This window comes from Corvus kubaryi, unplaced genomic scaffold (assembly GCF_017639235.1).
Source record: "Corvus kubaryi isolate FWS band 111438036 unplaced genomic scaffold, C.kubaryi_AGA036_p1.0 split3-73, whole genome shotgun sequence".
NCBI lineage: Eukaryota > Metazoa > Chordata > Aves > Passeriformes > Corvidae > Corvus > Corvus kubaryi.
This window is the reverse complement of record NW_024582091.1, coordinates 7,690,418-7,712,679: the sequence shown is the minus strand read 5'-3', so window position 1 is coordinate 7,712,679 and position 22,262 is coordinate 7,690,418. Positions and strand designations below refer to the sequence as shown.

General features: G+C 38.5%; 1 protein-coding gene across 1 annotated transcript in view; it reads left to right on the top strand.

The window, feature by feature from the left end:
- Nucleotides 1-22,262, top strand: part of EYS (eyes shut homolog) — an 854,603-nt gene that overhangs the window by 143,614 nt on the left and 688,727 nt on the right. Inside the window, exon 7 of the mRNA XM_042016808.1 lies at nucleotides 13,023-13,182. Coding sequence (XP_041872742.1) covers nucleotides 13,023-13,182 — 160 coding nt within the window. The remainder of the gene's footprint in view (nucleotides 1-13,022; nucleotides 13,183-22,262) is intronic.

The window sequence follows — 22,262 nt, the reverse complement described above, 5'->3', positions numbered from 1 at the left end:
TGCCTTGCAGCTGCAATGTTGGAACCACTTCTATAAGTAAATATAGTCACTGTTAAAATTCTGAAGAAAATATAACAGCACTTTTTTTTTATATCCATACCATAGGAAAGTGTTTTTATTAATGTTGTACTGGTTTGTCAAATTTATAATAACAACTCCACCTACTTAGAAGACAGGAGGCACTGTTTTAAGAAAACAATTAAATTAAAACAGTTTAAACATAAACCATACTTATACAATTACTGACGTGTGAACCAATTTCAGATTTCAGCAGAGTTTTATTCAATAAAAATATTTAGCTACATTATTATGACAATATGATAACCTGCTTCTTAAAAAGATTTTTAAAAAATCTGCCCACAGACACACTTTTCAATTGATTTTTCAATTCTCATGGCAACTTTTTCTTAAATGGATTTTATAAGTGAAAAGTCAGTGTTCTTGTTTTGCAGCTGATAGTATTTTCTCATTGTTTTTAATCTGATTATCTTAAACACTTTATGGCTGTAGGTATCTGTTTTCCTTATCTTTACCTGAAGACAGGGAAAAGATGAGCAATGCCCAAAAGGCAAGTGACAGGGAAGAAAGAGCTGTTGTTTGTTTCATGCTTATCATACTACTGCCACGTGCTAACGGCCTCAGGGTATGGAGTGGTTTGTGTAGAGTTCTACCAGTGATTTAGAATGGCGCCAGTAAAGCCTCTGACACAAGGCTGTGCAGTAAAAACCGACAAAGAGAGCATACAAACGAGAAATCACTTGTTGATGTGAAGCTTTCCTCTAGGTCCCAAGGGTGGATCAAGCACCTTACTATCTATTTATCCACAGCAAGTATCTTAGATAATGGCAAAAAGTATAATCTCTGCTTAAGATCCCCTATTTCTTCCTGAATCATTAGTATTAAACTGAAAAAAAGCCCTCAAAATCAAAACCAACCAAACAAAACCGAGATACTGAAAAAACATATTAAACTAATCCAGTGCAAATTCTGAGAATAACAGAACTGTAATTTGGAAGCCTGGAAATGAGCACAGTTTTGAAAACACAATAGTGGGAAAGCTGAGGTATGAAAACTGTCAAGTCTTTGGCATACTAGCTGTCTTTACTTTCTAGGGAGAAACCACTAAATTGTATAAAAATGCAGAATTTACAGGGCAGTTATGATTACCTACAGAAGTGCATTTGAGGGACAAGAAAGTGCAGCTCTACAGTTGTTGCTACACACTCTCCCATTTGTGATCTGCCATACACTTCCTATGGAAGGGCATGCAGATTAAAAATGCTTGCAGGGTGTAAAAATGCTCATTCATCTTTTTTTTTTTTTTTTTTTTTTCACCTAACAGCTCCTTATTATGCTACAAACAACTATCTTTAAACTTATATGGTCTGCATAGTGATTCCAAGTCTATTTTGTCAACATGCCTTTCTCCCATCATCCTGACAAACCACTGATTCATGCAAGGCTGTGTGCTTACAGCTAACAAAGAAATTGAATTATGTAGACACAAAAACTGAAGCTGAAAGATGAAGGGAAAGCAATGTCATTGTAAGGTCCATTTCCATTTGTCAGCACTACACTTGAGACAAGGTCTAAACAAATTATACATACTGCCTGAGCAGCAGAGCTGTGTTGGCAAGCAAATACACACTAGAGCAGCATTAAAGAAAGAGAAAAAAATCTCTGTTATCATTCTGGGTTTTACCACTACACCTACTGTTGGTCATTCAAAGAAAATATTTGAAATTTCTCTGAGAAGCTGTACTGACACTTGTATGTGAAATTTTATGTTGGAATCATTGCCAATGGATGTCCTGGTGCCTTCAAAAAGAGCAACAGGAAATGCTGCTGATTTCTGACTAGGGTTCCTACAGTGCAGTGGAAGTAGATCATGCTGTTAAGGGAGAGTGAAGCTAAGCAAAAAGAAGTGATGGTTTTAACTTCGACAAGTAATTTGCCTGGGGAACACTAATTAATGAGAATAGGTACACAGATGCATTCACTTCAGGAAATTGTTCCCCAGTCACCAGAATTTTGCTTTCTTATATGGATGCATGCTTAATATTGTTTATCTAATAGTATGATTCACTGTAAGAGGAGAGAAAAATTAATATAATAGAAAAGATTGGTATCTAAAACCTTGCCCTCCAGATGGCTCTGTGGTTGTTAATGTTGTACTCTTTTGGTCTTTTTCTCACATCCATATAACAAAGTTATGACTTTTACATTTGGAACTTTATTGTGGATCTGAGATATTTCAACAACAAAGTGTGTACCAAGAGGACTTATGGTTGATAAAGTAAAATTATGAATATACATTAATAATCAGTAACACCATGGGGCACACTGTTGAAGTTAAAAAGCCCAGCAAACATATTCTGCCCAAAGACTACTGTGTTCTCTAGCAAAGCAGGAGACTTGTATACTAACACAGAAAATGGTCTTCACCGAAGTTAATATATTCCTTCTGGGGTGATGTGGGAAGGAGGAGAGAGGAGGGAACCTCTCTTTGTCCTGTGATTTTTCCCCGTGTCAAGCTGGTATGTGGTCATCATTCAGCAGAACTTGTACAGAAATTACAATCAGGCAGACAGAGGTCCAAGTCTCATCCCTTCCAGATGAGTTTGCCTTTATGGGTGCAGAACCAGGCCCATCAGCCAGCTGTCAGGCTGGGAATCAATTTGCACCTTTGCAGAAGAGCAGTGAGCAGTGCCAAGCCTCACAGGCCTCCCTGAAAAACCTTTGTGGAAAGTCTGCTGCTCTGGTCCTCTTGGTAAGCTCTTCCCTGAGGATCCACTTTCAGTCCTAACGATTTTTGATAACACTTTATCCCTAGAAATCTGGCTGAATTTATAACCCAGAAGCAAAGCATCTCTACGCAGAATTAGCAATAATCTCCAAAATGGAGCTATGTCATACTGCTTAGATCTCATAGCCCTAAGAAGGCCTCCAACTTATTCTTAGAGAAGCCATTTGTATTTATTGTGTGAGAGAAGAAATAACTTCTAGGTCACGTATCCAGAACTGAAAGGCAATATAGCTGAGAGAAAACAACTTGTTTAACAAATTCAGTTCTTTTAAAAAAATGCACTAGGGCTTTTTTAAAGCCTTCTGTGCTGTATCGATCACCATTTGTTTTCTGAGTATAAAAAAGGCGTAAGGAAACAAATAAATATATATATATATAAAATTTAATATATATGGCATATTATATATTAAAGCAGTTGGTTAGAGTGATAAAATTATTATAAATATTTATAACAGATATACTACCAATGCTAGAAGCAATGAAAATTGGCACTGCAAAATCTACTGCTCTCAGATGCAACTTTTATACTTATGTATACATATTAAATAGATTATTTCCATTTTCCTTTTTAAAAAAAACCTATGGTCTCTCCTACTGTTTGTCCCCATGGACCATATGAGAACATTATAGTCTCATCTCTGTGAAGCCACTTTGCCACTATGATTAATTCTATTGATGTCTCTCCTGTATTTGTTCTTCCAGCTGGGTGTTCAAAACAGCAGTAGTTCAAAGTCAGATGCTTCCATTAGCGGCTAGTTTTGCACAAGTTAATTAGTCAATTTTCTTTCACACAGCAACAGTAATTTTGCAGAAGAGTTCACATAAATTTTAAAACGTCCTAAACAGGTTTTTCCCCCTTCAGTATTTAATTTGGACTTTATCAAAATGTATTTTCCAGCATTTCTTATTCTATTGAAATAAACAGCATCAAAGCACCCTAGTGCTTTCATATGTGCTGCTAATTATCTCTGAGCTGTACAGAAGTTAATAAACAGTAGAAATCTTCAGGTAATAAACTAAATATCCTTCTTTTGAAGAGCAAATGTAATGAAAAATATTTAAATAAAACTTTAATCATGTAATAATTTCATATATCTTTATGCAATGGATCTGAATTTATATAGTAGAATAGCATATAATTAAACATAAATGAACAGCAAAACAGACCAGATATAACCAACAGAAATGTTCTGGTTTATTTTTAAATGCAACTTCTGAGAAGTTAAAATCAAGCCTGCACTCAGGTTTAAACCACTTTTCAAAGATACAGAAATTCCCCAAATTTCTTTTTTACTGACTTCCCTATCTAATAAGGGACTGGCCCCTTGAGATGAGGAGAATGTTTGTAGAAAGAGTCCATAAAATTTCACTCAGCCAACTCAACACTGTATTTCTGAAGCACATCACTTATATGTTTTATATTAAAAATTATAATAATTTTTTTACCTGTTTATTAATTCCAGTAAGATCAGACACACATTCTCCATTTGCTGTATAAATTTTGTGGTGTCTTTGGCAGCTGTTTCCCATACTGTACAGTAAATTTCTAGCTTGAGCTTCTTGATGATTATTTTTCATTCTTCAGTATTTGCCCTTTCGTCATCTACTACCAAAAACTCAAAAATGAACATTCTTAATTTGCCTTTTTAATTTATAATTAAATATTTAAAATTTTTCATTATTTTATGAAGTCATATGTTAAGAGAGATGGCACCTGCTCAAACTACACAAAAGATAACTTCATCTTCCCCCATCTATACGAGATGTGCATGGATAGTATTCTAGTTTCTCTTTTACTATATGTTCACCTGACAAATGAAAGAATATAATATTTATTAAAAGTAATTAATTAATTCAAGCCATGACATATTTCTGCCAACACCCATAACTGTTTTACCTGAAATCAGGGTTTCATATGAAGGAGCATATCATATCAGAGATCATAGTATCGTAGAATGGTTTGGGTTTAAAGTGACCTTTAAAGGTCGTTTAGTACAATTCCCCATCAGTGAGCAGGGACATCTTCCAGTACATCAGATTACTCAGAGTCCCATTCAGCCTGACCTTCAGTGTTTCCAGAGGTGAGGCATCTACCACCTCTCTGGGCAACTTACTCCAGTGTTTCACAATTCTCATTGTGACACATTTCTTCCTCCTATCTAATCTGAATCTATCCTCTTTTACTTTAAAAACATTATCCCTTCTATTGCTATATAACCTGCTAAAAGTTTTGTCCCAATCCTTCTTATAAGCCCTTGTCATGTTAAAAGGGGAGATTTCCTCAACCCTTGGTGTGGGGAGATTTACTCAGCCCTTATTGTTTGTCTGTCAGCACCCCAGGAAAGCTGAGACCCTTGTGCCCAACCTGTCTGTCAGTGTCCCATTATGGGTATCCTTCACTGAGCTGTCCTGCTAGATCAGAGAATGGCTTGACTGACTCATTCAGGGACACACACCAATACCATAAGGGAGATCCCTCAGTGAGTCTTCCCACTTTATGATCCCTCACTGGGTCTTCCACTGTATCTGAGTATGTTCCCCTTTGCTGGTGACTGCCAGCACCTGTGAAGGACTCATACCAACAGATCACAGAATAACATTTTTTATTAATATAAAATTGTGAAAGGTTGAGTTTCAAGGATCATCAGTGGTAGTATCTGACTGCAAAAACATATTCAAAGCAATACGCAGACAAGCTAAGATCCCCAATAAAAATATTCAGCCCAGATAGAGTACAGTTCTTACCCAATAGACACCCCTACAGGGGAGAAGACAGGTTCAGCCTGTCAACTGATCCCAGCAGTCAGAATGGAGTCTTCCCTAACATTTCCCCCTTTCTCTACTTAGTTTTATACTATTCCTCTATGTTTAGGTGGAGCTTGAGTGACCCTAGTCATACATACCTTTGTCACCGATTGGAGTAAAATTTTGAGCATGTCAACTGCATTCTATCCATGGAGCAACAACTGTATTTTACCCTGTAATTTCCACACCGAACTTCTGTTAGGATGTGGATATAACTTCACAGTTTCCTCTAATTTTACAGCCAGCCATCTTTCCACAGCCCTCTTTAATGAAATGTCACAGGGAGATCTCCCCAGAGTCTTTTTTGCTCCACGTTGAACAACCCAAACTCTCTCAGCCTGTCTTTGTAGGAAAGCTGCTCCAGTCCTCTGTGGCCCTCCTCAGGACCCACTCCTATAGGTCAATGTCTTTCTTGTAATGATAATCCCAGAGCCAGATGCAGCACTCCAAGTGGAGTGTCACCAGAGCAGAGTAGAGGCGCAGAATCACCTCCCTTGACATGCTGGTCATTCTGCTTATGATGCAGCCCAGGATAATATTGGCTTTCTGGGCTGCAAGCACACACTGCCAGCTCAGGTTCAGCTTTTCATCCTCCACTATCTCCGACCCTCTCTACCAGGCTGTTGTCAGTTGGTGGAGGAATGCGGCCACAACACCAATCCCTGAGGAAAATTCGTGAGTAAAAAACCACTCTAGACCTCTCTCTTCTCATCTTGGTTTGGATATTCTCTCTGGACTATGGAAGAATCGTGGGAAATGGGGCTCTCTGAGCCACAGAAAAAAAATGTATCTAGAAGTAAAAGGAATCCTTGAACAAAACAAAAAAGTATTGGAACCGGGAGATCTAGAACATTTCTTCATCTGGCTTTTCAAAAGGTTCTTCTATATTTTTCGAGACTTACTTTTTGATATTGAACCGCCTGGAACTTGTCACGGGTGTTTCTGGGACAAGATCTGGGATAAGGTAAGGGATCAAACAGAACATGGACTAGCGAGAGAAGCTTTCCGTGCATACCTTATAATCAGTGAAGCTCTTGAGGAGCATTTGTATGGTCCCATTACCCCTAAAGCAGAAAATCATGCTTATCCCGTGGCCAAGATCGCGCGGCTGCCATCCCTGCGGCGTGTGACTGCAGCCATGCCAGCGAAGGTGCCTGTGCTGGATGTGCCCGGCCCCCTCGGGAGCGCGCGCCTTATGGCGGACCCCATCCCTGTCTCGGGGTCCCTGGCCACGCGGCCGCGAGTGAGGGAGTGATGCCGCAGGCGCCGCGAGTGTTGTGGGTCACGAGCAGCCAGGAACCAGGCATCAGCGTGGAAGATCGCTCTGAGAGACTGGCTCGGAGAGCCCTGCAGAGGGAGAAGCAGCGGTTTCCACAGCGACACGAGAAGCCACGCAGCGCAGCGCCGAGCCGGAACGGGGCCCCTCTCAAAGCAGCGTGGAGTTTGCGGAGCGGAACCGCTCACAGGGTGCGGAGCCAGCAGCGATGGCAGCGCGGGGCCGTGCAGAGCCCAGACACGCGCCGGAGCAGCGCCGCTCGGAGAGCGCGGAGCAGCCGCAATGCGGGGGCCCAGCCGAGACGCCGGAGTCGGCGAGGCTGCGGCCACGCGGGACCGGCAGCCACAACAAACACACAAGCACGTGATAGGAGAAGTTATAGCAACGAAAATCACAAGAACTGTGAAATGGTACAATGTAAAAAACAACTATGGATTTATAACACGAGATGATACAGGGGAAGATCTATTCATCCATAGAACTGCTATTAAAAGGAATAACCCTAAAAATTACCTGCAAAGTGTAGGAGATGGAGAAGTTATACAATTTGATATAGTGCAAGGAAAGAAAGGTTTACAAGCAACAAATATTAGTGGGCCTAGAGGTATTCCCATCAAAGGCAGCCGTTATGCACAAAATTATAAACAATATCCATCCCTGCAATTTCCCTACCCACAGCCTACTTTCCCTTTTTACCCTATACCCAATATGAACCCTTTCCTAAGTTTACCCTATCCCCAGTTTATTCCTAATCCGTTTTTCACCCCATGGCTTCCCTATACAATTCCATTTCCCTACAATTCCTCTCTGGTACCGAGGGGGGGATGAAAAGGGGGAGGGAAGAAATTAAACCCTCTCCTGCCTCAGTTTCCCCACAAAACATGCCCGGAGAGTTCTATCTCCCTTCTGTCAGCCCTAAGATGTTCCACAGAATCTGTTTGGACATTTAAAGACTCAGGAGGGTGGCTTGTTTTGTCTTGAAACTGTTCTTGTTATGTTTATCCAGTTGTTTTCATTCTCCTTTTATTAAAATAAAACGGGTGAGATGTTGGGGTCTCCCCCCCTGCCATGGAGCCCTGGGAGAGGGGCCCTGGGGGGGAGACACGGGGTTTCCCTGCCCCTGCTCAGCCTCGTTCCCATTGGTTGGTTTGTGTTCCCCTGCGTGGGAAGGACCCTTGGGTCCCGTGACTGGAGGAGTTCCTCGGCAGAGCCCCGGCCATGCAGCTGGAGAAATAAACATCTCTGAAACATCTACCAAGAATCTATCTGTCCACATATATATTTCTTTTCTACGGGACTCCTGGTTTGATATATGCGTGTTACAGTATCCCCGCTGTAACAGTCAGTCCCTTTCCCCCAGCCCACTTGGTACCAGGATTCCCCCAGCCGATGTGTAGGACCTTTCATTTGACCTTGATGAACCTTGTTGTGCGTTCCCAGGGACCCACTTCTCAAGCTTGTTCAGGTCCTCCTGGATGGCATCCCATACTTCAGGCGTGTCAGCTGCACTGCTCAGCCTGGTGTCGTCTGTAAATTTGGCAGATACAGTAAGTTAGGACCAGTTAATTTTGTCTTTTAAAATTAAAAGTCAATTATGTGCCCGGGTGTATTTTAGGTTAAAGATTAATATTGTAAGTTTTAAGACCTATCAATTCGAATAAGGAAGTGAGTAAAATGTACTCCCCAAATAAGTTCCTCAATCCACTAAGAAGCTACACGTTTGTTAGCTATGAGCTAAATCTCTATATATTTCTTGCAGTTATTATTTTTCCAGTGTGAGTGACTTCTAGAATTTCAGTTAGGAATGCACTTTACATACAAAAATATGTAAGCAGAATTTTATTTTCTTCATTTAAACAATTTTCAGAGCTCCATCAGTGCAGAAAAAAATAAATACTATTTCTTTTTTGTCATTTGGCCAAACAGCATCTTCTGGGTTCTTGAAGCCTTTTTCTCATAAACCAGTCACTCCAGTTCCTAATGCCAAAAACACCTATAGAAAAATTTGAAAATATAAACACCTGTGAGGATGTACATATAACTCAGATTGTATTTATGGAATGGGGGGCAGCAGGGAGGGGTGGGAAAAGAAGAAAATCTGAGCATAGGAATAAACAACACAACAGAATAATGTAAGATAAATCAAAAATTGAAAGCATTCATACCTAGTTTAATGACAAAATTTTGGGTTGAGTTTGAATTTTCTCCATGTACTTTAACAGGGGCAAAGCAGCCTAACACATGAACATCTTCATTTTGCAAGCCCTCTTACCAGGCAATTGAAAACCGGGAAGAAAAAAAAAGAAAGGTTATTGTACCAGTATGCTCGGAGATTATTACAATTAAGCTTTAAAAAATTGCTTAATTTTTGTGGAAAGTGCTGGCTTAAGCATCCCTAAGACTTGTCCTTCAATTATCCTCAAAATGATTCAGGCATAGTCTGGAAATAGTGATTCAGTTCCTGAATGCTGTTTTGCCAGCAATACATTTCATCCAAGGTGCAGAAAAGTGACTTTGCTAGATGAAAATTAAATGTAGTTTTCACAACTACAGTCACAATTCCATCTCTGAGAACATTTTTTTTAAGTTAACATGTATCCACTGTAAATAGGGTTACACTTCAGTGAACTTATTTGAAGTTCTTTCTTGCAGAATAGACTTAAGATATGTAAAGAAAGAAAATACTGGCTAAACAGTTTTTACCAATAAATAGTAATGTTTAGTGACTGGGCAGATAAAAGGTTGAGTCTAGTCAAGGAGAATTTCCAAACATGTCCTCATGAAAAATAATCATAAAGGAGAAACTATCTTATAAATCCCATTTGTATAGGTACAGCGGCAGAAAAAAATGAGACAAAGGAAAATGTATGCCCACTGCTGAATGAGGCGGATGACATTCGGTGTCTTTGCTCTGGTTTTTATTTACAATACCTGCTTTCAAATTTCCCAAGTCCCGCACCAAGTGGCAAAATTTAGAGGAATGAAATACTATCAATGAAAGAGAAATTCCAAACCAGGAACAACATAGGCAAAGGGCTTGACAGGATACATCTGTGGAAGATGAAGGAGTGGGCCAATCTAACCAGATCACGATAAAGTGTAGGTAACTTCATCTAGTACTGGCTTGCATTAGTGAAAGCATAGAGAGCAGATCAAGTGAAGTCATCAGTCCCTACTGCACAGCACTTGATAGGCTACCTGTGGAGTACTCTGTGAGGTGTAGAACTTCAATGAACAAAAAATAAGACTGACAAAATTGTAACAAGTCTAGCAGAGCACCATCAACATTGTGAAAACTTTGCAGCATATGACGTATGAGGAAAGGCTGAAGGATCTGTGTTTTTTAAGCCTTGAAAATAGAAAGCTGAATGGGGATATAATTCTTTTCTTCAGCTCCTCATTGGGTGATGATAAACAGGACAGAGCCAAATTTTTCTCAGAAGTGCACAGCACTGGAGTGACAGGCAACTGGCAGAAGTTGCAACAAAGGAAATTATGGCTAAGTATTAAGAAGAAATGGTTCATAATGTAGTGGAGTGTACTTAAGCACTGCAAAAAGTTGCCCAGGAAGGCTGTGGAATCGTCATCCTTGAAGATATTCAGACCTGAAGTAGACAAGATCCTGAGCAAGCAGCTTGCATTTAAAATTTGACCTGCTCTGAAGAAGGAGTAGGACTATATGACCCTCAAGGATCTCTCTTAACCTAAATCATTCTGGAGTCCTATGAATGTAAAGTATATTGACAAACAGGATAGATCATGTTTCTATACATTTGTCTGGGATAAGCACTGTGTACTGACTAACAAAGATAGACAAAGCCATAGATACAGTTACCTAAAACATGCCTTCTTGATTTTACCTTTTACCTAGTAGTGCCAAATTTAATCAAACATAACATCAAGGATAAGGGCAGTACACAGCAGTGAAAGGTGTTCCTGGAGACTGAGGGGAAGGAAATCAGGAAATGGCAGGGACATAAATGGGTATTGTCACAACAGAGTGATGCAGGGATAAAAATGCAGAAAATACAAACGAGTATACAGCTGCTGGAGAACTATGTTCTTCCAGGCCTTGGAAGGTAAGTTGCACTAATTCTGTAGGCTATCATACTCCTCTTATACCTAGGTCACTTTGGAATTATTTTAGCTATCTGCTGTTTCAATAGTTGAATGCAGACATTCACAGTAAGGGATTCTCATCAGTGCAGTTCTCTTAAAGCCTTCACTTGACCACCTAAGTACTGTTCATTTTTACAAAATATGTATGTCAGGGAATCAGAGATCACTGTAATGGGAATGTTTAGAAGACTGAGAGGTCAGGCCAGTTTTAAAATTTAAAACAAACTTGTATGCATTAATTCACAAACAGCATACTTAATGCTAGTAGTTTTTAAGATGGTTAGGAATTGTCAGTACACCTACATACTGCTACTCTGTAACATTTACATTCTAAATTCTCTGTGATCACACAATGCTGTGGAACTGATGCCGAAGAGTTAGTGCTGACAGCTGTGATCCCTGGTGGTTCTTAACAACCAAGGTCAAGGTAATCTGTCTTGTGAGCTCTTTGATGAGAGAAGTCATTATTGAATTGAGCTTGTCTTCTGTCTCTGTCCTTCCTCTTCATATCTGACGGTTTGTGATATTTTATGTCCCCCACAAAAAACTCCCCCTGCCCTTCAAAAAACAATACTCTCCTCCTGGTATTACTTGCCTTGAGGCTTTTTGTGTCTTTACAGTATTTTTTTTCTGTATTCAGCAATATATTCTGCCTATTTTCTGTGCCTTATGCTGATCTTGTTCTTTGGCAACTTTCTTGTTACTTATATGAGTCACTACAATGCTTTTGGTGGTCACATGTACACATACTCACTGTACTAGTTTGAAAACAAACCAGTGGGAGGCACCAAGTCAGAATAACAATTTAATGGAAATTAAAGAAAAGGAAAAAAAAGTAAAAGAAAACACTGGTTCAAACTGACAGAGTCAAGGTACAACCTGACACCCTGTTAGGCAGGGTGGTGGTAGCAGTCTGGTAGAATGGTGGCTGCAGTCCTCTGAAGCAGTGATCCTGTAGTAAAAGAGTCTGCTCTTCCTCAGACAGTCCAATGGTGGCTGTGTAGCTCCTGTCCTCTGGAAATCCAGGGGGAAGGGTGTTCTCTCTGGTGTTCAGAGTCCCAGATTATATACACAATGGGATGCTTGGTTCCTCCCTCTGGGTGGAGCATCTCACAATGGGGTAATGAGTCATGAGGCCAAGTGTTGATTAGGCTCATTAACAGAAGATAGTCTGGAGGGAGTTATCTCTGAGTCGTGTGGCAGGACAATGATGGGCCATTAACAGCAAGATAGTCTGGGTGGAGGAGGCAAGGAAACACTGCCCCAGCTGGTTTCAACAGCTCATGAGGATGGTAATAGAATACACGGCAACCCAGGACACTCACATAAAATGTTTATGTATTGTGAACCTGATACACCATTCCACTGTTCTAAAATACTTGCATGCTACTGTTGGCTATACTGTTTTATTGCCCTCATAATGGGATTCAAGAGAAGCTACTATTAATTATATTTGGTCAGGGCATTTGTATGTGTTTCAAAGGACTCTTCTGAGAAGCTAATATAAGCTTCACATCTTCCCCTTTCCTCTGAATAAACCGTTTTAATTTATTTTATTTAAAAGGTAGGGTGTGCATGTATAACAGAAACCCTGTACTACATTTTCTGATTACTGGTTGGTGACTGTTTCTCTTGTAGGCTTTGTTAGCATCACTGCCCAATTTCTCCTTCATCTCTAGGCCTTTAAAATCCTTTTAACACACTCAGTTCTTCTGTTTCTGCTGGCATTTTTATCCTTTACAACCAGTAATTATCTCGCCATTTCCTCCACCTCATGTGTCCCTTTTTCCCACAATTTTTCAACAGATATGGTAGATGAGTTCTGCCTCTCTCAACTGTTTTGCCATGTGCAAATACAGGCATGAATAATAGTCTCAGCTGGATGCAACACTCTGCATTCTACCACACTTTTACTTGGTATTAAAATACGAGACTCAAAGAAAATTCTACAAACTTTCACATTGCATTTTCATTTTGGGTTTTCTGTTTGTTTGTTTGTGTGTTTGTTATATCTAGTGCCTCTGTGCACCTGGATGGACAGGAGAATTTTGCCAATTTGCTGAAAATGCATGTTTAATTTACCCAAATAATTGTTCTGATGGAGCAACTTGCATTGATATGAGTCAACTGAGAAAACAACCTTTGCTTCAGTGTTTGTGTCCTCGTGACTTTACAGGTAAGGCATATAAAAATCATGTAGAAATTTGTAGTTTCATTTCCTTTCAAATATTCAAATATAAGAATGCTGGATTTTAAAGAAACAAGGGATAGAGAAATATTTGGAGGAGTAATCACACTTCTCTGCATTTCCTGCCCTCCGCTGTGTTGCCTATGAAATCTAAATGGAGTTTACAGGTTAATTTGAATCTTCCAATTAAGGTTACAGTAAGAATAGACCTAGAATAAGCTTCAGCTTCAGTTTGAGACTAAGTGTATGTCTATGTATAAAAGTCCTGCATGTGAGCTACATGTCTGACAGCTAATTATAGTTCCTGGATACCTAATTGATGAGAGAAACGGAGTTCAGGATGTTTGTTAGTTTGTATCAGCCTGTATTTACTCAGATAATTTTACTTTTTGAGAGCTGAATTCCACCTCCTATTTTAATTCCTTAGTGGACCACCAGTGATTTATTAATTTAATTTGGTGTGGGATTAACTGATTCATTTTATTTAATTAAAGCCTAGTCTTTAAGGATCTCTGTATTGTCAGTAAGTCAGTTTTTCAGAGGAGGATTATAACCACTGTGTCAGATATTTGTTAGTCATTGACACAATTTATTCAGCAGTGTTTCTCTTTTAATTAGAAAAGAAGCCTAAAAGAGTAGCTTATATTAACCACATTGGTTTTTTAAGTGACAAAGAAAATAATTTCTGATTTTTTCCTCCAGCCTTATCCTTTAAATAGAAGCTCATTGAAGGTGGATCCTAAAATCCTTCACTAATCTTTTTCTAGAGAGGGAACTGAAAGAGAAGATTCAAATGTGATTTGCTGCAGGTTTAGGTTAATATTATGGAAAGAGATATTAGCCATATGTACATCATTTTAAAGATGAGTGCCAAAAATATTAAGAGAACTTAAAAAATAACCAGTTGAAATATAGAAACAATGTTTATTACCCAAAGAATGAAAATTAATTTAATTTAAAGAACTGATACACAGAGAAAACAGACTTTAAATCTACTACCATTGAAAAAGAAATCATAGGATAATAACCCAGAGGTTTAACTATCAACCTTTCTTTTCACTTCTCTATTATCACTGTTAGGGTTTTATTTTTTCAATCTATGCTTGACTTTTTTTTATTGGTGTGACATCTAAAATTATGGATTTGTAAATAAAAGTACTGTTTCACTACAATACTTTACGGCTTTTGAGATCATTTAAGGTCTCTAGTGTACAATATGATCATGAAACAAAAGTTTAACAGGTTACAATAAATGGCAATAAATATATGCAATTAATAGAATTAAACCTTACTAAACACTGAGTCATGACTGAATTCAAGCGGAAACAACCTTGTTGTTCAGGGACATCTTGCTATGAGGCCAAGATTCTTTCTCTTGTGGATTCTCATTGTACGAGTTCTATATATTGCAATAGAATTTTTTTTTTTACTTTTTCTGTTTTTAAATAACCAGTTACTTTTTCAGTCTTGATCCATAAAAAAATGTAATTTATACCACTTATGTGCTTGGAAATGGAAAAAGGGAAGGGAAATGTAGTAGCAATTTTGGCACATTTACTTGATTCTGAATTAAATAGTTTCTGCAACCAGAAAAGCTATTGTAGTTTCACATCTATTGGTTCTTAATTGTATTTTAAAATTATAAACACTACAGCTGTAGCTTTTGCATTAACATTTAAATCATGCTTGGAACAGACATCTTAGGGAACACAAAATATGACATGATATAACATTCTCAGCTATGAAAAGCAGAACTTTGATTTAAAAAGTAATAAACCTACTTCAATTTGATTCCATACTCTTTAAGAAAACCTTGTAGAAACTTAACATATACACATGCAATTTTAAACTATATGTTTCTGTTTATATGTAAAAAGCATTTTGGGTCATTTACTGAGAAAAATATACCCATGTTTGGTTTAAATGCTCAAAGGAGAATAAAGGGTTATAAAATATAGTTATTTTTGTTGAATAGGTGTCATTATTTTTGTGCTTTCAATTTCTTTCTACATTTTCATTTTTCTCTTCTCTGAAAGTGGATAAAAACCTTTGAATCTACAACAGTGCTTGTAAGTAACATGGTTTATGACATCTCAACAATCCATATCAGCAATTTCTCAGGTCCTGCACAGTAGACCAATTGTCCTTGAATAAACTTCCTCAAATTTATTACTATCTTTTCCTAGAGCATTCATATTGGCAGGGATTGATTTGGCATGTTAGACACTTCATTCTAACTTCACAGAAAAGTCCTTTTATTAAAATAATCTTACTACTGCTAAAATAAACTGAATCCCAAGAAAATTCAACACTCATTAAGATTGTTCACAGACTTATCCATAATTTTTCTCTTTTATTGTTTTATTGAGTTGAGATAGATCTGCTAATTTCTACAGGTATATGGGAAATGTATATAAACATACTTTGATGGAGATTGCACTATTGAACTATGTAGGATACTTGAAACAGTATTCTGTAGAAAGTATCTCTACTGGCATAATAACTAATGTCCCAGAGAACAAGATACGGGCTATAAAAGATCCTATACCTTTCACAGTCTAAGTAAGGCAATATTTATACTAGTGAACAAAGAAATTACACGGCCTAGTTTAAATCCTTCTCTCTGGTCAAATCCACATTTTTAATTTCTTTTGTTCTCAAGGATACAGTGGTGACATATTTTAACCCTGGTGAGCAGCTAAGTACCAAACACCTAGTTGTTCATTCTTCCCCAGTGGAGTGGTGGAAAGAATCAGAAGCACAAAAGTAAGAAAACTTGAGATAAAGATAAATCATTAGGTCAAGCAAAAGCACATAGGTGTGTAGAGAAACGGCTGAGTGAACAGGGACATGTATACATGCACAATCCAAGCTGTATTAGTGAACTGTCCTTGACTAGGGAAAAAAGAGAAGAGCAATGCTGATGTGGCAAGCCGACAGGATGTTGGGGAGGGGGATGCTGACCATAGAAAGAGAAAAACTTATGTTAGTTAGTTGCTTGCATATTAATCTGTAACCAATCGCTTGCTATTAAAGGCTGCGTGAACAGTAGCTGTAACCCAGTAGTATGGAGCTTGCTTATTTATGCGTGCTTGGGGAATTAGAGTATAACTATGGGTGTGACAATAGAATAAACGGAGTTCCATCATATCTCTGTGAGAAGCGTGGTTCATCCCGGCAGATCTCTGGCTATTTAGGTGAAGCAAAATAAGGAATCCATTCAGTACGTGCTGTTAGCAGGCAGGAGTTCAGCCATTTCTAGAATATTTGGGGAAGGTCTCTATTTCATGTCAAAGTAGAGTGGTAATCTCTTAAGTCTAAAAACTCAAATAGACAAAAAAAGTAATATTTTTTTTTCTCACAGCTCTAATCCCTATAGTAAAGGTGAGCAAGTAAAGGAACTTTTGTAGCATCATGGGAGGTCCCTATATCACAGGAGCGTTACTGGAATTACACAGCAGTATCTGTCTCAGCAACAGATGATGCCATTTTAAGCTTTGTTCATTGCACTTTATATGTTATTGCCATTGTCACCTCTGAAAGAGAAATGGTTAGTGCACATAGATCCCAAACATCAGCAACCATGTAGTAAAATAACAGAATAAAAGAAGCCACTTGTTAAGTACTGCTACAGGAAATTGCTCAGAATACTTACATTCATAGGTGAACAAAAAGGGAACAGCTTGTTGCTTTTCAGAAGACTCAATTTTTTATTAAAGAAGAACTTTCAGAGATAACTGACAGAAAGCAATAATAACAACTGAAGTACTTCTTGTTCTAATCCTCTTCAGCAGATACCCAGAAACATTACCTGCTGTTTAAAATGCCTTTTAGGAAGTGTGTTTATATAGCATTAGTTAGGGTGAAAGGAAAATCATTTTATCTAGCCTGTTCCTTTAACTTTGCTCCCAGTGCAGGTGTCTCCCAATGCCAGTAAAAGTCCAAGAAAAAACATGAGTTACACTGACTCTATAAATCAGAATGATAGCATGTACTGAATTGGAAGGGACCCACAAAGATCACCATGCCCAAGTCCTGGCTCTGCGCAAAACCATGCCAAAAATCACACCACATGCCTGAGAACATTGTACGAACACTTACTGAGGTCTGTCAGGCTTGGTGCTGTGACCACTGCCCTGGGGAGCCTGTTCCAGTGCCCAACCACCCCCTGGGGGAAGAACCTTCTCCTGATACTCAACCTAAACCTTCCTCAACTCAGCTTCATGCCACTTGCTTGAGTCCTGTCACTGGTCACCACAGAGAAGAGATTGGTACCTACCCCTCCTCTTCCCCTCCTGAGGATGTTGAAGATGACAATGAGGTCTCCCCTCAGTCTCTTCGGAAAAGACCAAGTGATCTCAGCTGCTCTTCATGTGGTTCCTTTCAAGGCCTTCAGCCCTTTGTGGCCCTTCTTTGGATGCTCTCCAATAGCTTTATATCCATCTCATATTGTGATGCCCAAAACTGCACCCAGGACTCAAGGTGATGCCTCACCAGAAGGTGTGTTGTAAGGACACCAATCCTTACAAAGACCACTCACCTAAGACGATAGGAAGCTGAATTAAATGGAAACACAACAGTTTCAGTTCATCGAGGGCATTTGACTGTACTAATTGCAATGAAAGGATAGAGAAGTAAGCAATGAAAAAATAAAAAGGGTACATTCTCCATACTGGCATAATATTTAATATGAAGCAGATGAACTCCTAAAAAGTAAATGAGGGCTAGGGCTAATGTCTGATATTGTAGCCTACTTGTAGTTATTCCAAGCAGACTGTGATCTACAGTAGTTCAAGTCAACAATTTTTTTCTCAGGTCTTGATTTCCACACAAAATACTAAGGCTATTGAAATTTTTGTGCTGAAAATACTTCTATTATTTTGGCATGCAGCAATTGCATGAAAAGTCGGAAGACTATGAAAATATTCTACATGATAATTCATAGAGAAATGTAATATCAATATTTAAGTTCTGCCTGCTTTTAAAATGGAATAAAATGTTCTCAGTGCAGGGGGATATTTATGAGTATGTTCCTATTTCTTAGTAGTTCAGTTTCTAGTTTAATTTGTTGTGCACAATATATTTTGCCCATTTGAATAAGAAAGAATTTTGATGGAGTTTTTGTTCATCAAGAATAGTTACAGTTAACTTAAAGATGGTGTTGTTTTCTAAGAAGCATAGATGCATTAAGATCTGGATTTCTAAGCATATGATTAGTAAAGTTCTCACCTGGAAGACATGCTTTAAAATACATCCTTAAACTTGGCATGTGGAACCCTCCAGATAGCTACACCTGCTCATGAACTCCAAAAATGACTTCCACCCACCTCTGTCAACCTTGTATTTTTTAAGAGAAGTACGAGTTACTTGACTTTCTGGGACTATTAGCCCAGAACTCAAACAAAAGAGACATTTTACATCATTAACTGAATATTTTAAAAGTAGCAAAATTTCAGAGACCTAGCAGTAGTGTTTCCTATTCACAATGTGTTCCTGTGAAAGTCTGACCTCAAGTCCAGGTGCATATAAAACAACCTACCATTTTATTCTCCTGCTTCCCACTTCTACCAACCTACCATGCCTCATTTTATTAAGGCATACAACTCCCAGATTTACCTGTCAGGGAGTTAGAACTGTGCTGATTTGCTTTAGTTTGTCTGACTCTTCTGGGTTTACAGCTATTGATGTCTATCCTTTCCTGTTTTACTCATTCAGAGTAAAACTTAAAAGGTTTTTTTTCTCTCTGGATAGTTTCTAAGACTCTTATTGAGAACACCACTGCATTATTCATTCTCATTCCCAAATATATAAAGCTCCTCTTAGTGACAAGGGAAACTGCAGTTTTCTCTAAAAATTCAAAGAGGTAGCTGGATAGATAATGAACATTCAAATAGCTATATATCACACCCACAAAAAAAATCACATCAATAGGAAACATGAGGGATGTAGGCCTTTTATGTAAAATCAGTCAAAAAGTCTTCTGAAAAAGTTGAAGTGGTTGAAAAAGCTAATTATCTATAATAACCATAGAAACATTCTTTTCTGCTTGTCAGCTGAACCTGTGTTCACTCAGCCAAGTACACCATTTTAGATCTTACCAAGGTACAAAAATTTTCAACTGTATTATAAACCACCTATCATGCTAATTAAAACATGATAAGATATGCAGTGTAGATATAATTATAGCATGTTTAAAAATATATAATGCATTGGAAAGATGAATAACACTATAATGTAGATCTAGTGACAGTTTTCATTACAAAGCTGATCTCCGTAGCTCTGTTTTAGTTCTTTAAAAGACCTCAGACTTATATCTTTTAGCTTTGAATATCAACTTTCCTCTTTAAAGCATGGATAATCAGGCTAGCTGCATATTGCTTACTTTTTCTCAGACACAGTGTACACCATCATTAGCTGACATAGTCTACTGTATTTCCACTGAAGCTGGAATAATTTTAATACATGAACTAAATATTCTAGACTTGCTTATGCTGTATCTCAACTTTTGTGCTCAGTAGTTGTTCCTTCTATTAAAAAAAAACCAAACAACCCAAATGAATTCTGAAATATGGTATACAATACCACTTTCTTACAGACTTAAAACATGGCTTAATCTGTGTTAATGATGTCTCTTATTGATGTGTATTTTTCTTGTCACATAAGCAGACTTCTTAGGCACTTTAAGACCTTTTTTTGCTTTGTTTTGTTTATTTGGGTTTTTTAACCTGAATCACATCAGAAACTTACATTCAAGCAACAACTTCTAAACTTAAGTCTTCACTCTGGGACTCTCTGAATAGCTCAGGTTTACTTTTTCTGCAATATACTTGCTTCAATTTCTATTTACTGAGATGTATATCACTTTAGACACATGTTCCTTCAAAATATTTGACTTCTTTAGGTTTGTTTTTATTATACCTTTCTCCTCAGCATTTACAACCAATTTAGTAAAAATTCCAGATAGGAGGTTTAATTTACTTTTCAGATCAGAACATTTCAGATAAGAATATTAAATGATATTGGAATTTACATCAGAGTACTGCATCCAGTCCTATAGCCCTCAGTACAGGAAAGATATGGAGCCAGTGCAGAGGACTGGAACAATTCTCCTATGAGGAAAGGCTAAGAGGGCTGGTGTTGTTCAGTTTGGAGAAAGTTCTTTAAACACTTTATTCAGGCCTTTCAATACTCCAGCTTATAAAGAAACTGAAAAGGAGCTTTTTACAAGGGTCTGTAGCACTAAGAGAAGGGGTAATGACTTTAAATTGAAAGAGAATAAATTTACACTAGATATATGTTGCAGCAGTTGTGGCCGCCACTGGAGTGGTTAGAGAGCCAGAAGGCCCAAGTGCAGCCTTGAACTCATGGTGGGCCGGCTCCAAGATTTAACATCTCCCTCCAGCTCATGGCGAGTTCCCACAAGCCTTTGTTTCCGTAGGTAGATCAATGATTGCTGGTTGGCCCGTTGGGCCTCCACCCCCTTTTCTGTATGTCCCTGTCAATATGTATATTTCCTGTTTAATAGGTATAAGTTTTAGAATGTTCCCTGTTTCTCGATGCCCCATTGGTTCCCTTCTCCCTTGTCCCTCCCCTCTCCCATCCTATTGGTGTATTGGTTGTCAGTCTGTGCCCTTTCCGCCCCCTGGCCCTCTCCTGATTGGTTGTTCATCCCCCTATAAAACCCCTGGACCCTCCACTATCCTGGTCTTTCATCCCTGGACCCTTCCTGGAATAAACCTGTGCATAACCATGCTGGAGACCCCTCTCAGCTCCTTCATCAGTGGTCAACAATTTTGGTGTGCCTGTGTGTGTGACTGTGCTCTCAATTGCACTGGTAGTTGTGGGTGTTTGCATGGCAGCTCCAGAGCTCCTCCTGGGTGTCTCCAATGAGGATTGGCCTCTCTGAGACTGCCGGATTCCTCAAGGACACTCGGGGAAGACGTAGTGCTTATTCCCCCGGCCGACACAGCAGGCTGCATCAGCTATAAGGAAGAAATTTTTCATAATGAGAGTTGTGAAACACTGGACCAGGTTGCCCAGAGATGTTATAAATGCCCCATCTGTGGAAGCATTCAAGGACGAGTTGGACTGGACTCCGAGCAACCTGAGTTAAAGATGTCCCTGCTCATTGCAGGAGGCTTAGAGTAAATGATCTTTAAAGGTGTCCTTCAACCCAATTTATTCTCTTATCTCACAATCAATCTTTCTCTCACCCACCCAAATTTGGACTGCTGCCTCAGTGCATTGACATTTACCTTTACTCCAGGCTCATAACCCATTATCTTATTCTCAATTCAGAATCTTTGTATCCGAATAATTAAGACTCAATTTGCCAAGGATTATTTTCTAAAACTTAAAAAACTCCACCCCCTCTCTGGAACCCAAGTGTGATGTTCAAGAGTCTTCCAGAGAGCAGAGGAGCTGGCAAGTATGGTGCTTTTTATCTGGGCTGGGTAGGATGCTCTTTATGGAATTTACCCTCTCTCTGTGTCTCTGTGAATGCTTGTTCTGTATTATTTCATATTTCACATATGATGAGTGAAAAAGGATCAAGCTAGACGAAATTTCTCTGTTCCAGGAATGAAAATTGTTTTGTATATTGTCCTAACATCCTGTTGTGGTTTTTATATGAACGAGATTTTTTAACAAGACATATAAAGAGCACTTGGAACAACAGCAGAAGAAACAAACAAAACCTTCACAAGAGGATAAGAGACTCTTTGAAAGAGAGGTCTGCAAAAGACTTTGCCAAGAGATGAATCTTTATGACCAGATTTCCAGCTAAATCCTGAATGCAGCTAAGAGAAAGGACAGATAATCTATTAAATGGTCAAAAGTCTAATTGCATGTTCCAGAATAATGAGTTCATTTAAGAGCCAAGGTTATTAAAATATATCTCAAACAAATTTAAAGACATTCTGAAAAAGGATCTCAGCTAAAGACTGTGGTTAAACAACAGCTGCAGAGGAACTTTCAGAAAGGACTATTCTTAAGTGCCCTTACATGATTAATTGCATTCTAAACCAGGAGAAGGTAGAATTTTAACTGCATATTTAACATTTGAGAAT